General features: G+C 43.3%; 2 protein-coding genes across 2 annotated transcripts in view; one reads left to right on the forward strand and one right to left on the reverse strand.

Annotated features, from left to right (window-relative positions):
- The window catches only part of dlk2 (delta-like 2 homolog (Drosophila)), a 17,224-nt gene extending 13,105 nt beyond the window's left edge, over positions 1–4,119 (forward strand). Inside the window, exons 4-5 of the mRNA XM_037687667.1 lie at positions 1,168–1,312; positions 3,330–4,119. Coding sequence (XP_037543595.1) covers positions 1,168–1,312; positions 3,330–4,119 — 935 coding nt within the window. The remainder of the gene's footprint in view (positions 1–1,167; positions 1,313–3,329) is intronic.
- Positions 4,120–7,071: 2,952 nt separating this feature from the next.
- The window catches only part of lrrc73 (leucine rich repeat containing 73), a 27,910-nt gene continuing 18,836 nt past the window's right edge, over positions 7,072–16,145 (reverse strand). Inside the window, exons 6-7 of the mRNA XM_037687678.1 lie at positions 14,257–14,479; positions 7,072–7,158 (exon numbers count right to left, since the gene is read on the reverse strand). Of these exons, the coding sequence (XP_037543606.1) occupies positions 7,088–7,158; positions 14,257–14,479 (294 nt within the window). The 3' untranslated portion in view covers positions 7,072–7,087. The remainder of the gene's footprint in view (positions 7,159–14,256; positions 14,480–16,145) is intronic.

Here is a 16,145-nt window from a genome sequence, read left to right on the forward strand (position 1 = left end):
GTTGCTGCTGATCTGTTTCAATGTTGATGTGTTCATGCGTGCACATCCGCTCACACAGACTCATGTTCATGTTTGTGCTGATGTTCAATGTTTTATGAGTGCTTAGTGTATATTTAGTTGATGTTTTTCTTAGTTCATATCTTAGATGTTATTACTGTTTTTCTTATACATTTTATTGTTGGATGTAACTGGGACCCCGTGTACATAATTTCGCTCCACCACATGTACCACATGAGGTGCGAATGACAATAAAGAAACTCTGACTCTGACTGACTTTGAAGAAGATGTGGTCTGGATGGGAGCAGATGTTCTAAAACCTGAAGATATTTCTCTGCATTGATTCCAGATGTGGAATCAAGAGGCTGACTTTTGAGGACGTGGCATTCATAGTTTCCAAACAGAACTTCAGATTTTGATTCTACTCACCTCCTTTTAACCAAACCATGAACAGTTCTGGACTTTGCTTCAGTCCATTTGAAATGAGCTTTGGATCCAGAGAAGATGGCAGTGGTTCTGGTTGGTGTTCACATCTGGCTTTCTCTTTACCTGATAGAGCTTTAAGCAGCATCTGTGAATGACCTGTGTTTACAGACAATAAGTGTTCCTGAGCCCAGAACAGAACCAGACTTGGTTTAATGCAGTGGCCCCTGAGGGCCTCATACTTTGAGCTCAGATATTTCTACAGATTATTTTAATCTTTTGATCAGATTATGAAATGGAGTTGATGAAAATTAAAGTCTTTGACTGTTGGTGGAATCGAACCCTCAACTCTCCCAGTGGAGGTTGCTGCTCTAACCGTTCAGCCACAGCTGCCTCATCTGTTGCTGCCAACAAATTTACAATTACCTAATTTTTTCTAAAAATTTAACTAGTTTCAACGTTTGAAATGTCTGATGTGTTTCTTTATGAATAAAAAACAGATTTATGAGTTTTGCTAATCATTGAATTTTGTTTTTATTTACATTTTACACAACAACCCTTGTGGGCATTGAGGTTAAACTATTATTTCTAATTAAAGATACAGTCAGAACTTTCTGTCAAAGTTAATGGGCAAAAAGAAATATCTGTTTTTACCACAATCAAAAATATTTTCCATTTTTGCCACTCCAGAGTTTTGTCCTGTTGATAGTTTTTTTTCTTGACCTGTTTTTTTCTGTTTTCTGTCAGACCTGAGTGTGTGCTCACAAGAGCAGCCATGTCAGAACGGAGCCACCTGTGTGATGGAGAACACCGGCGACTTCACCTGTTTATGTCCTGAAGGATTTCATGGACCCACCTGCCGAAAGAGGACTGGGCCATGTTACCAGAAGAGGTGATAAATAACCTTTTGATAACTGACTGAAAAGTTCCAACAACTGATTTTTTTTTCTTCTTTTGGCTGCTCCCTTCTTCAGGGGTCACCACAGTGAACTAACTCACATGAAGACTTAATTGTTTTGTCTTTTTTATGCCCGATGTTCTTCCTGACACAACCACAGACCACCGAGCTACCACAGCCCTCTGTGTGGAGCAGAGAGCTGCTATCTAGGGCACCCAGGGGAGCAGATGGTGGGGTTAAGGGCTTTCCTCAAGGGCCCAGGGTGGGGCAAATGAGGGTGGAGGCAGGTGTGGGTGCTTCACCTTTCCCACCCACATTTTTGATGGTGTTGGTCCGGGGGTCGAACCATCAACCTTCCTATCACAGGCTCGCCTTCTCTAACCTCTGTAACACCACTCCCCAATAACTGAAGGTTTAAGTGATTGGACTGGTGTCCAATAACTGATTAATTACCCTTCAATAATTGATTACTAAAGCACTGATAATTGATCAATAAACATAAAAAACTGATCAATAAACTTTTGACTGATAAACCACCAATAACTGATCTTCAAAACCTCTGATCACATTTCTCAGTCTCTGAGGGGGGCTGCAGGAGTCACTAAAAAGGACTATCTGGTCTCGTTAAATCAAAAGCCAGAGCAGCGTTTGCGTCCTCGTCACAAAATCAAGCTCGACCTCGGTGCAGGTGGGACGCCTCCAGAGCTGTCCCCTGTCTCGGATCCTGTTTGTGGTCTTCGTGGACGGGACCTCCAGGCTCAGTCATGGAGAGGAAAGTGTCTGGTTTGGTAACATCAGGGTCTCGTCTGTTTCTCGTTTGCAATGGGGCGGCTGTGGCTGAGTGGTTAGAGCAGTTGTCCTCCAATGCAAGACTTGGGGGTTCGATTCCACCAGCAGTCACATGTCAAAGTGTCGCTGGGCAAGACACTGAACCCCTCATTTCCTCTGATGTGTGTCCCATCAGTGCATGAATGTGATAAAGTTCTGATTAGTCTTGTACAGATCTAGTAGAGTGCTGTATGCATGGGTAAATGAGGCACATATTGTTTTGTAAAGAACTTTGAGTATCTTGATAAGATAGAAAGGTGATATATAAGTACAGTCCATTTACCATTTTTTGCAAATGACGTGGTTCTGTTGGCATCTGTAGGCCATGACTTTTAGTGTGTCCTGAGGTGGTTTGCAGTCAAATGTTTGAGGCCCTCAACTGGAAAAAGGTGCAATGCTCCAGCGGCATTGGGATGAGCCTCTGCCTTGTGGAGCAGTTCAAGTATCTGAGTCTCACTCATGAGAGATGATGGGACGTAGCAGGACATGGATTGATGAGTCTGGGCCTTGTCTTCAGTAATGAGGGCATTGCTTCAGCCTGATGTGGTGAAGAAAGGCAAAGCCTTTGATTTACTGGTCCATCTACATTCCAACGCTCACCTATGGCCACAAAGTATGGATCAGAATGGAAAGAACAAGATCCTGGATACAAAGGTTGGAATGAGATTTTTCCATAGAGTGGCCGCTCAGATTTAGAGATGAGGTAAGACGCTCCATCTTCCATGAGCAGTTCAGATTTGAGCCGCTGTTCCTCTTCACTGAAATGAGTCAGATAAGGTGGTCTGGGTCTTTGATCATGTAGCCTCCTTTTGGCCTGGGAACACTCTGAAAAACTTTCAGGAGAAGCTAGAGTGTCTCTGGGAAAAGGGAATTCTGGGTTTTCCTCCAGGAGCTGTTTCCACCACAACTCGACTGGAGATAAGTGGCAGCAAATGGATGAAGTGAACTGATCACTAATTATCTGATCAATAATTGATACTTAAAAAAACTCTGATCAATATCCCTCTGTTAACTGATTGAAAAGTTTTATTTTGTGTTTCAAACTTAACCTGATTGAGATCCAAACGGATCAATCAGGTTTTTTAAAGCTCAACGTGTTTCCTCAGATGTTTTCATTTCAGGTTGTACTGAAGAACTGACATTTTTCTGTTTCTTCTTCCTGTTCCTTGTCACCTGGCTGCAGGTCTCCATGTAAAAATGGCGGTCTGTGTGAAGATGCTGAGGGTTTCGCCGCAGAGCTGACATGTCTCTGCCTCGCTGGTTTCACAGGACAGCTCTGTGAGACCGACATAGACGACTGTCTGATGATGCCGTGTGCCACTGGTGCCACCTGCGTGGATGGCGTGAACCGCTTTTCGTGTCTGTGTCCCCTCGGCTTCATCGGGCGTTTCTGCACCATCAGTTTGGATGACTGCTCCAGCCAGCCCTGCCTAAACGGTGGCCGCTGCCTGGACCGGGCTAGAGGTTTCCACTGCATCTGTCAGCCTGGCTTCACGGGAACCACCTGTGAGACACCGCTAAACCGTGGCAACGCCAGCAGCAGCAACACCAGCAGCAGCAACGCCAGCAGCAGCAACACCAGCAGCAGCAACACCAGCAGCAGCAGCAACACCAGCAGCAGCACCAGCCAACACAGTTGGGGGACACTCGGCTGGGACAGTGGTCTCCATGAGGACAGGCCACTGAAGGTTACTGTCAGCGAGCGCAGCGCCGCCAGCCTGTCAGGCCTACAGCTCATCATTATTCTGGTCCTGGTGGCTGTGACTCTTGGTGCGTTGGTGCTGACCACCATCCTCATCACATGGGGTCACTGCAGGGACTGTTGCCCCGCCCCCTGCAGGCCACTATCGTCACAGGGAAGTGAAAGAAACAGCCGACAAGCGCCGTGTGATGAGCCGGAGTGTCAGATTAGTTTCCTGAACACAACAGAACCACAGAAGAAAAGACTCAATGTGGAAGTGGTTCAGACTTAGTCTGGACTCAAAGGTTCAGATCCTCCTGTCTGCTTTAATGTGGTCAGAACCAGACTGGACTGGGCCTACTCACCAAATCCACGGAGTAGTTCTAAAACAGGTTCTGGAACCAGAACAAAACAGACTCTTAGTCGGTTGTCAAAGTAAAATCCACAGATGGATAACAGGAGGAACGGATCAATTCAGTTTGTTGTTTCTGTATGAACATAATGAAATACTGAACTGACACTATCAAAAATGTAAATTATTATTTATTTATGTACAAAATATTCTGGTCATATGGACTTATAGTGAAGTTCAGCTGCAGATGGAAAACAAAAAAGCTTCCTGTAGACACTTTCTGATTATTAGCAGAACTTTTCACTGAACAGAAACAGAAACGGTCTGACCATTAAACTTGTGTATGAATGTTCTACAGGTCTGTTTGATTTTTGAGTTATGTGGTCACATCCGTCCTGCCAACAGAAACTGTTCAGTTCTTCTGGGCCTCAAGTCCTCAGTTTTCACACCGGTGTTGGTGTAGGAACAAAACAAGAGTGTGTGCTCTGAAATATTCATATTTACCCAACGGTGTGTGTACATGTTTCAGAAGTAATGAAAAGGTGAAATGTTCAAACACAAAGGTGGCATTAAAGTGAAGGTCTCCATTGCTGCTCATCCAGTAAAGTCAGACACCACTTCTGAAATATACACTGTTGTTGTAAACGACTGAACCGAGGGGCTCTGATCTGCTGGCGACGCACTTCTGAGTCGGAGTCATTTCCACATTCTTCTGCAGGTCAGAGGTGTAAGTACAGTGCACCCACAAAGTATTCACAGCACTTTACTGTATGTCAACTATAAACAGCTGTTTATAAGACTGAGTTTGTTGCACCCCCTCAGAATGAAGAAGTCTTCTGGATAAAAGACGAAACGTTTCAACAAGAAGAATCTGTCCAAAGGACCTGACTTAACCTCTTTAGATTTCATGGACAGAATTCCTCTGTGCAGGTAGGGGGTGGAGGGAGTCTGGTTCCATGGTCTTAGGATTTACAGATGACGTGGTCCTGATAAAAAATAATGGATGGATGGTTGGATGGCATCTGATGGGGTGCTAAGAGAGGAGCTGTGGTGTTTTAAGGGAGTGTTAGACTAGTACAGGACATGTATGAGGACAGCAAGACAGTGGTGAGATGTGCTGTAGGAGTGACAGACGGCTTCAAGGTGCAGGTGAGAATGCATCAAGGATCGGCACTGAGCCCCTTCTTGTGTGCTCTGATGATGGACCGACTAACAGATGAGGTCAGGCACAAATCCCCATGGACTATGATGTTTACAGATGACATTATGATCTGTGGTGAGAACAAGGAACAGGTGGAAGAGAACTTGGATAGGTGGAGGTATGCACTTGAAAGAAGATGAATGAAAATCAGCCGTAGTAGGACAGAGTACAAGTGTGAATTAGAGGGAGGTTGGTGGAACAGTGAAGCTACAAGGAGAAGAGGTCACAAAGGTGCAGGACTTCAAGAACTTGGGGTTCACTGTCCAGGAAAATGGGAATGTGGTAAAGAGGTGAAAAAGAGAGTCCAGGCAGGATGGAGTGGATGGAGAAAAGTTTCAGGAGTGACTTGTGACAAAAGGGTGTCAGCAAAGGTCAAAGTAAAAGTTTAAGACAGTGGTGAGACCAGCTATGTTATATGGTCTGGAGATAGAGACATGGACAAAAAGACAGGAGACAGAACTGGAAGTAACAGAAATGAAGATGTTGAGGTTTTCCTGAGGAGGGACAAGAATGGAGAAGATTAGGAATGAGAGCATCAGAGGTACAGCACATGTTGAACAACTGGGAGATAAAGTTAGAGAGGCCAGACTGAGATGGTTTGGACATGTCAAGAGGAGGGACAGTGGTTTGGACATGTCCAGAGGAGGGACAGTGGGTATATTGGTAGAAGGATGTTAGAAATGCAGCTGCCAGGAAAAAGACAAAGAAGAAGGCCAAAGAGAAGATATATGGATGTAGTTAGAGAGGACATGGAAGACAGAGGACAGAAGAGGAGGACTTGGCTGTGGAGACACCTGACAAGGGAACAGCTGAAAGAAGAAGAAGTATATAAATTGTGGAAGAGTTGTACGAATGAAGTCAGCCATCAGCAGATTTAAGTCTTTCATCATTTTACAGGAAAGATTTTTTCAATTCAGTTTATTTATATACTGTAGCACCAAATCACAACAAAGTTGTCTCAGGGCACTTTACAGGAACATTCACATCCATAGAAAAGCCAATTAGTAAAGTTCTCTATCTAAGGAAGCAGCAGACAAGTTGAATCTTGGCTTTGTTGCAGTCTCCCATCCTGAGCAAGCACAATTTGTTTTAAATGATCAACCGGAACCTTTTCAGTGTTTGTATGCAACACCTGCTGTAAGTTATTATGAAGTTTAATAGTTTTATATGTTTGTTCTTCATACTGAATTATGTTGTGCCTCCTCTTTAACCTTTGCCTCTTTAGAGTCCAGGTCTGCTCTGATTGGTCAGAGTAAGATGGCTAATTGTATGTACATAAACTTTATGATGATAGCATGAGCTGAGCTCTAAATGAGGCTCGGAGGAGCAGACTTCAGTGACAATAACTAACTTTGACTCAGATGTAGTGGCGTAGCTGACCTTTGACCTTTACTGCTGTGTCATTGGTGAGATCAGTGTTTCCTGTTTCAGTTGTTTGAAGATGTCATGCAGAAACAGACCAATCAGAGCCCTCCGTTTTTACAAAGCTGTAAACAGTTTTATTATTGTGACATAATAACAGCTGAACCAAAAATACATTTATCAGAAAAAACACACCTGTGGAACAGTTACCTGTCTGCTACCTCAGATGATGCAGAGCGTGTGACTGGCTACAAGCCACTAGACGACTTAAAGTGCAGAGAAACCAACATTCGGTACAGGAAGTGAGAACATTCTAACAGGAAGTAGGTGTCAGTGTGGGAAGAGTCACATCTCAGTCTCAGCCAATAGGCTCTCACCTAGACCTGACGTCAACATGACCATCTGGGGTCCGGAATCTGTAGGGTCAAAGAACGACAGATTTAGACCTTCAACAGGTTATCGGGTCCAAACCCCAAGGTCCATATTGTCATTAATCAGTTTCAGATGTTTTGATTCTTCCTCATCAAGTTTCGGCCACACATGCAACAAAATTTCACTAAACTCAAAAAGTTCAACTGAAACTAAAAAACCTTCAACAGTCCTAATTTTTATTCCAGCACTGAAACCCTTCTTTAATCAAGGCTTTTATTCATAAAATCTGTCAGAATTTGAACAAACCAGACTTTAAATCTAAATTATTTTGATAAATATTTCCCTCCAGAATCCTAGCTGTGTTACCTGAAGAGTTTTCCATTGGATTTATTTATTCATCAACTGAAATTTTTTCATGTTGTGTTTAACAAAGAGTTAGAACCTGGAGTACTGCTCCAGATTTAAAGACGGGATAAAAAATGCACTGAAGAGCTGCAAAGAAGACTGTTTTCATTAAATCTATGAGCTAAAATTAAGCTGTTTCTGAAACAAACCCAGACTTCCATTGAAGGTTATAAGTTTTCAAAATAATAAGCTTTAGTACTCAAGCTTATAAAAGTATTTCAGTAGTACTCAAGGAAATCAAAGTGAATTTTGACTGACCCAAACTGAGGAACATTTTTCTGTTCAAAGTACAAAACACATCAAAATACCGCATTTAAATACTTTAACATGTTAGTACATTCTTGGTTTAAGTTACATACAGTAACTAAATACTTTTTCATGTTGGTACCTTATTGTTTTTAGATGCATACAGCACTGCATACTTAAACCAGACAATAGGGAGCACAGGCCTGTATATCTCATAGGTTGAGAGCTGGCTGACATGATGCAGAGAAGGAAGGTAGATGTTTTATGTGTCTAAGAGACCAAGTGGAAGGGCAGCAAGGCTCGCAGCATTGGAGAAAGGTTTAAACTATTTTACCATGGTGTGGCTAGAAAGAGAAATGGAGTAGGGGTGATCCTGAAGAAGGAGTTGGCAAAAAATGTAGTAGAGGTGAAAAAAGTGTCAGATAGGGTGATGTGTCTGAAGGTAGAAGCAAAAGGTCTGATGCTAAATGCTGTCAGTGGATATGCTCCACAGGTTTGCTGTGACAGACGAGAAAGAGAAATTTTTGAAGGATATAGATGAAGTCATAGAAGGGGTTGCACAACAACATTTTTTTTAAAGTCGTCTAAAAGTCGACATCAACTGATTGCTGTGACATCATAAAAACTCGAGATACTATCATATTCACAAAATAAGTCATTTATTATTTACAAAAAAAGAGCAACAAAACATCAGGAGCATATATTTATGCTCCTACCTTTTATCATACTGCAAATAAGTCACAGGAAAACCAAAACTATTATAAAGCTGCAAAAGTGAATGAAATGTGCGGCACGTAAAAAACAAAACAAAAAACAGTAGGGCGGGCGGTGGTGGAATCCACCTTATTATAATATTATAGTTATTAACGGTCGTCGGCCACGCGCATCCGCTGACGCAGCAGCTGGGTCCAGTTAAGCCACAGGTGGGTCGCTGGCAGCCATCCATCTGAACTTTTCTGTACATCTTTCAACCGGCTGGGCTGGGCTTGGCTGGGCTAGGCTTGGCTGGGCTGGGCTTAGCTGGGCTCGGCAGCGTGCGTTAGCTGATGCGGCGGCTGGCACGCTTCAGGTGGGTCACCGGCAGTGATCCATCTGGACTTTTTAGTACCTCTTTTAACTGGCCGGTCAGTGCGCGGTCAAATGGCCAAGAGCGGCTGGTGGTGATCTAAATTGGATCGTCAGCCGCGTGCGTCCGCTGACGAAATCAAAAGCCAAACTCCGAACCGACCTGACCATCCAGCACATTATTTTGGACCGGCCCAAATTTTGGGTTGGGTTGGGTTGGGTCGGGCCGAGCCGGGCGTGGGCCCGGGTTAGAAATGATAGCTCTAACCCACTGCAGGGGGCCGGTGGTGGTAACTGCGACTAGTCGACATAAAATCAAAAAACTTGCGAGATGTCCTAGAATCGACTAGTCATCTCAAGGATTCAAGGTGTTTTATTTGTCATTTCACCACATGTGGTGGAACGAAATTGTGTACGCAGGGTCTTAGTTACATCTCAATTACAAGCATACTTACTCAACTCCTAATAGAGCATTCCCAGGGAGGAGAGAGTGGTGATCGGAGCAGACCTGAATGGACATGATGGTGAAGGAAACAGAGGGGATGAGAAAGTGATGGGTAGGATTGCTGTCAATGAAAGAACCTAGGAAGGACAGATGGTGGTGGATTTTCCCAAGAAAATGGAAATGGTTGTAGTCGACACTTTTTTCCAAAAAAGGGAGAAACATAAAGTGACTTATAAGAGTGGAGGAAGGAGTATGCAGGTAGACTACTTTCTGTGTAGAGGAGGAAACCTGAGGGAGATTGGGGACTGTAAAGTTGTGTCCAGACAGCATCGGATGGTTGTGTGTAGAATGACTGTTGCTGTGAAGAAGAAAAAGTGTAAAATTGGAAAAGACCAAACAGTGGAAGCTGAGGAAGGAAGAATGTTGTGAGGAGTCAACCTACTTCACATATGGGGGGCAATAATATAGGCAGAAACATGGGTGTGCTATGGGGTCTCCAGTTTCTCCTATTGTGGCCAACCTGTACATGGAGGAGGTAGAAAAGACAGCCTTGACGTCCTTTTCAGGGACACAACCGAGTCATTGGTTCAGGTATGTTGACGACACCTGGGTTAAAATAAAATCTTAGGAAGTCCAACATTTCACTGATTACATCAGTTCTGTGGATAAATACATCAAGTTCACATGAGAAGATGTAAAAAAAATGGCAGGCTGGCTTTCTTGGACTGTGAGAGCTCAGATTCTGATGGAGGACATTTGCAAACAAATGTGTATTGCAAACCCACCCACACAGACCAGTACTTGAGGTTTGACTTTCATCACTCTGTGGAGCACAAGTTAGGAGTCATCAGAACTCTGTACCACAGAGCAGACAGCGTCCCCACTAACTCAGGAGACAGGCAGAAGGAAAAATTCCACACGATAGGTCCTGTAGCAATGTGGATCTCCTAACTGGGCCTTCCTGAAAGCAGAGATGAAACCCAAACAGGACTCCAGTCAGCCATCAGGTGAAAAGGAGGAACCCAGACCCACACCAGTGGTCATTCCATATGTTGTGAGAGTTTAAGAGAAACTGAGACATTTATTTTCACATAAATGTGGGGAGGCTGTGGCTGAGTGGTTAGAGCAGTCGTCCTCCAATGCAAGAGTTGGGGGTTCAAATCCACCAGCAGTCACATGTTGAAGTGTCCTTGGGCAAGACACTGAACCCCTCACAGCCTCTAATGTGTGTCCCATCAGTGTATGAATATGATCTAAAGCACTGATTAGTCTCTTTAGAATGATTTGTTCAATTAGCTTTGTAGAGATCTAGTAGCATGTTGTATGAATGGGTAAATGAGGACACAGATTGTAGTGTAACGCGCTTTGAGTATCTTGAAATAAGATAGAAAGGCGCTACATAAGTACAGTCCATTTACCATTCTAAACACAATGTCCCAGTGGTTTTTAAACCCCAAAATACATTACGGCAAAGACTGGTGCATCTCAAAGATCCAGTCCCCCGGCACAAACAGAGTAATATTGTGTATGCTGTTCAGTGTCAGGAGGGTGATAGGTCTTACATTGGGGAAACTAAACAGCCACTGGCCAAAAGGATGGACCAGCACAGAAGAGCAACATCATCAGGCCAGGACTCTGTGGTCTACACTCATCTCCAGGTCAGCGGTCACTCTTTCAGGGATGAAGATGTTCACATACTTGATAGAGAGGAACAGTGGTTTGAGAGAGGAGTGAAGGAAGCCATCTTTGTGAAAAGAAACTGTCCATCATTAAACAGGGGCGGAGGCCTCCATGTTCAACTGTCCCCTTCTTACAATGCTGTGATTGCCAGTATCACTCAGACCCCTGTGAATAGCAAGCAGCCATCAGGGCACTAACATTCAATTGTTGGGGCTCTAATGATCTTTTGTTAGGCTGATGGTCCTTATTTTGCATGTGAACAACTAGTTCTGGCTGTCAGCAGCAAACTGATTTGGTCCACTATGAGAAAATGCTGTTTAAAACATTGAGTTTGCTGCAGGGTTTCAGACAGGAGAAGTCTTTTGGATAGAAGACGAAAAGTTTGACCAAAGAAGAATCCGTCCAGAGGACCTGGCTCAACTTTTTTAGAATGTTGTGAGGAGTTCAGAGTAGAGCTGTTAAAGACTCTGGGTGATAAGAAAGAACTTCCAGATGACTAGGCTACTACAGCAACAATAATTAGAGAGACATGTACTTGGTGTGTCATCCGGACAGACAAAAGATGACAAAGAAACCTGGTGGTGAAATAGTGAAGCGCAAGAAGCTATTCAAAAAAAAAAAAGTTAGCCAAGAAGAAATATGACAGTGAGGGGACTGAAGAGAGGAGACAGGAATATAAGGTGATGCAACATGAACAAAGAGGGAGGTAGCAAAGGCAAAGCAGAAAACATATGAGTTGTATGGGAGGCTAGACAGTAAAGGGGGCAAGAAGGACTTGGACTTGGCAGGCAGAGGGATCAGGCTGGAAAGGATGTGCAGCAGGTTAGGCTTGTTAAAGATAGGAATGATAATGTTCTAACAAGTGATGAGAGTGAGATGGGAAGATGGAAGGAGTACTTTGAGGAGCTAATAAATGAAAAGAAAGAACACGAAAAAGGGGTAGAGGTAAAAAAAAAAAAAGTGGACTGGGAAGTGGAAAAGATTAGTGAGGGTGATGTCCGAAATGCTCTGAACAGAATGAAGAAGGGGAAGACAGTAGGACCTGATGACATCCCTGTGGAGGTATGGAAATGTCTTGGAGAGATAGCAGTAAGGTTTTTGACTGAAATATTCAGTGGCATATTTGAGGGAAAGAAAATGCATGAGGAATGGAGAAGTGTTTTTGTGCCCATTTTTAAGGACAAGGATGATGTACAGAGTTGTAGCAACTACAATAGAATTAAGTTGATGAGCCAAACAAAGAAGTGTGGAAGTTAGATTTAGATGAGAGGGGACTATTTGTGAGCAACAGTATGGTTTCATGCTGAGAAAGAGCACCACAGACGCCATCTTTGCTTTGAGGATGCTGATGGAAAAATGCAGAGAGGGTCAGAAAGAACTTCAATGTGTCTTTGTGGATTTAGAAAAACCATGACATGGTGCAGAGGGAGGAGGTGTGGTGTTGCACGAGGAAATCTGGAGAGGCAGAGAAGAATGTTAGACTGGTACAGGACATGTATGAGGACAGCAGGACAGTGGTGAGAAGTGCTGTAGGAGTGACAGATAGCATCAAGGTGGAGGTGGGATTACATCAAGGATTGGCTCTGAGCCCCTTCTTGTTTGCTCTGGTAATGGGCAGACTAACAGATAAGGTCAGGCAGGATTCCCCGTGGACTACGGGGGGAGGGCGGCTGTGGCTGAGTGGTTAGAGCAGTCGTCCTCCAATGCAAGAGCTGGGGGTTCAAATCCACCAGCAGTCACATGCCGAAGTGTCCCTGGGCAAGACACTGAACCCCTCATAGCCTCTGATGTGTGTCTCATCAGTGTATGAATGTGATAAAGCACGGATTAGTCTCTTTAGAATGATTTGTTCAATTAGCTTTGTAGAGATCTAGTAGAGTGCTGTATGAATGGGTAAATGAGGACACAGATTGTAATGTAAAGCGCTTTGAGTATCTTGATCAGATAGAAAGGCGCTATATAAGTACAGTCCATTTACCATTTATTACGATGTTTGCAGAGGACATTATGATCTGTGGTGAGAACAGGGAACAGGTGGAAGAGAACTTGGAGAGGTGAAAGAAGAGGAATGAAAGTCAGCCATAGTAAGACAAAGTATGTGTGTGAATGAGAGGGAGGTCAGTGGAACAGTGAGGCTACAAGGAGCAGAAGTCACAAAGGTACAGGACTTCAAGTACTTGGGGTCCACTGTCCAGGAAAATGAGGAGTGTGGTAAAGAGGTGAAGAAGAGAGTCCAGACAGGATGGCATGGAAGAAAAAGGATGGAGTAGCAGAAATGAAGATGTTGAGGTTCTCCTTATGAGTGACATTAATGGACAAGTTAAGGACTGAGATCATCAGAGGTACAGCAAAGGTTGAACAACTTGGAGATAAGGCAACAAATTTCATGCTCAATCATCCAGGTATCAAATCCAATAATTTTCAGTTGGGTCATCTGGACAGTTTCTTTTTTATAGAGAAGTTTTGCCCTCTATCCGGAGGGCTTCATCAGTAAAAGGAGTTCCAGTAAACTGTTTCTCCACCAAGCAGTAAACTCCTTAAGTGGACCAACCAGTTTGCTGGAGCTAAGATGGTTTCTGGGGGCCGTCCTGTCCCTCGTCGACTCCTCCCGGCAGGCAGCCACAGCCAAAGTGGTTCAAGGCAATAAAGTTCATGCTCAATCATCCAGGTACTAAATCATGATGAAGCCCTCCAGATAGAGGGCAAAACGTCTCTATTATTAAAAAAAAAACTGTCCAGATGACCCAACTGAGAATTATTGCATTTGGTACCTTCTAATTTTATGACCAGCACCTGTATTTTAAAGGTTTTAGCTTCCTTTAAACTGTGTCACACTGATTCCTGAAATAGACCTTTTCATTTTCTGTAACTTCACAGTTTCCTGATTTAGTTCTGTATGTGTCAATACCAACTGTTTTCACTGAGACCCTGGCAGAACCAAAACTAAAACTTTAGGATTCTGCTAAGCAGAACCACTGAGGAACCCTGAATACATGAAAATATCAATACTGATCCACTTAACAACTGAACTCTGCAGTAACTGGGACTAGATAAACTCCAGTTACACACTTTATGCAAAGCATAAAATTCCTACCGTTACCTAGGACACCTAAACACCAAGCAGAAAATAATATCAGCCCTGGACTTGATCCAAAGGTACTAGTACCAGCAGAACCAGATCAGAACATCAGTTTTTCTACATTTGCACTGATTGTATTCAGTCTGAATTGGTCTAACTCTTACTGAGAAGACTGGTAGCAGAAATTATGGGGCAGTGAGCATGATGGTGTTCAGCCCTTACTGCTGCATGTGAGCCAGGTGGGGGGCTGGTATTTGTCTCTGATTGGATGGAGAGCATTGCTGTAAGCAGGGCCTCGCAGCAGGGGCGGAGCCTCTCTGTCGTCCTCCTCTCCTTCGGACAGCAGGTCGTTGATCTGCTGTTGCAGCTCTGGACTGATGGCGTTCTCTGCCAAAACCAAAATCCGCAGGCTGGTTGGGTAGTTCGCCACCATGTCCAGAAACACCTGCACAACAACAACACCTGAATTCAGAACTCCAAACTCTGAGTATAGACACAGAAACATAGAGGCACACAGACTGAGAGACAAGAACGTGGATAATGGTGATGATGATGAAGATAATAATGTTGATAACAGTCGTAGTGATGATGTGATAGTGAAAATGATACTAGTGATGAAGATGAGTGATTAAGATAATGATGTTGACATAAGTAAAGATCGTGACAGTCGAAGACCACGAGGAGGGAAACATGTTGGGAGACAGAGGAAGATTAAGAATGTAGGACTGAGGGTGGCAAATCTAAATGTGAGGACAATGACAGGCAAAGGTGATGCAGAGAAGGAAGGTAGATGTTTTGTGTCCAAGAGACCAAGTGAAAAGACAGCAAGGCTCACAGCATTGGAGCAGGTTTTAAATGGTTTGGCCATGGTGTGAATGGTGAATGGTGAATGGTGCGTCTGTAGTTTTCTCTGGCCCCCTCCCCAACCTGGCCAGCGATGACAGTCGTATCGTTCAACTGCTGGCTGTCCAAGTGGTGGCCTGAAAACAACGTGGGCTACGAGGATAAATGGAGTGCATTTTGGTGAAAATCTGGTCTGATGCGGAGAGATGGCATCCATCCCACTTTGTGGGGAACCGCTCTTCTTTCTAGAAATTTGGACGATTTTGTTTGTCCTCCAAATTATTGACAACTCAGGGTCCAATCCAGGAAACAGAGCCGTAGTCTTTCACATGTCTCTGCTGTGTCTCCTCTGTGACCTACCTAAACCTCCATTGAATCTTGGCCACGGCTCAAATTACACAAATTACACAAACCAGCTCTAAAAGTATAAATAATAATAAAAATCTTATTAAAATAAACACAATTACTTTACCAGAACAAAAGAATAAAATCATTAAATGTGGATTATTCAACATCCCATCTCATTTCTCTGTCTCTGTTAGTTGAACTGAAAACTGATCATCAAATTTATTCTGTCTGACAGAAATCTGGCTACAACAGGAGGATTTTGTTAATTTGAAAGAACCCACTCCTGCTAATTATTAAAATTTTCATGTTCCTAGAACAAAATGTAAAAGTACAGGAGTGGCTTCTATTTTTCAGTCAGGATTATTAATTAATGCTAAAACAAATATTAGTTATGATTTCCTGATGCATGCTCAATAATCCAGGTAGAAAAATCCAAAAAAGTTCAATCTAGTCCTCTGGACATTCAAAAAAACAAAAAACAAAACAAAAAAATATAGAAACGTTTCGTCTCTCATCCGAGAGACTTCCTCAGTCTGAGGTGCTGTATTCAGCTCAGTCTCTTAAATAGCACCTTCTCAGAGTGGATCAACCAGTTTTGCTGCTGACTACCAAAACCAGCTGATCACATGATCAAGAAGGACCATCAGCCTAACGATGGATCATTAGCACACTGATGGCTGTTTACTATTCACAGAGGGCTGAGTGATACTAGCAATAACAGGTTTACCTAAAATCCACAAACAAGGTGTACCTTTAAGACCAATTGTTAGCATGATTAACTCTGTCACTTACGTTTCCAAATATCTGGCGTCTGTACTCATCCCTTTAGTTGGCAGCTCAGAACACCACATACAGAACACCATGGACTTTGTAGATAAGGTGAGGGATGTCATCATGGAGACTGATGAAACAATGGTCTC

The sequence above is a fragment of the Nematolebias whitei genome, chromosome 1 (assembly GCF_014905685.2).
Source record: "Nematolebias whitei isolate Nwh7 chromosome 1, NemWhi1, whole genome shotgun sequence".
Classification (NCBI taxonomy): domain Eukaryota; kingdom Metazoa; phylum Chordata; class Actinopteri; order Cyprinodontiformes; family Rivulidae; genus Nematolebias; species Nematolebias whitei.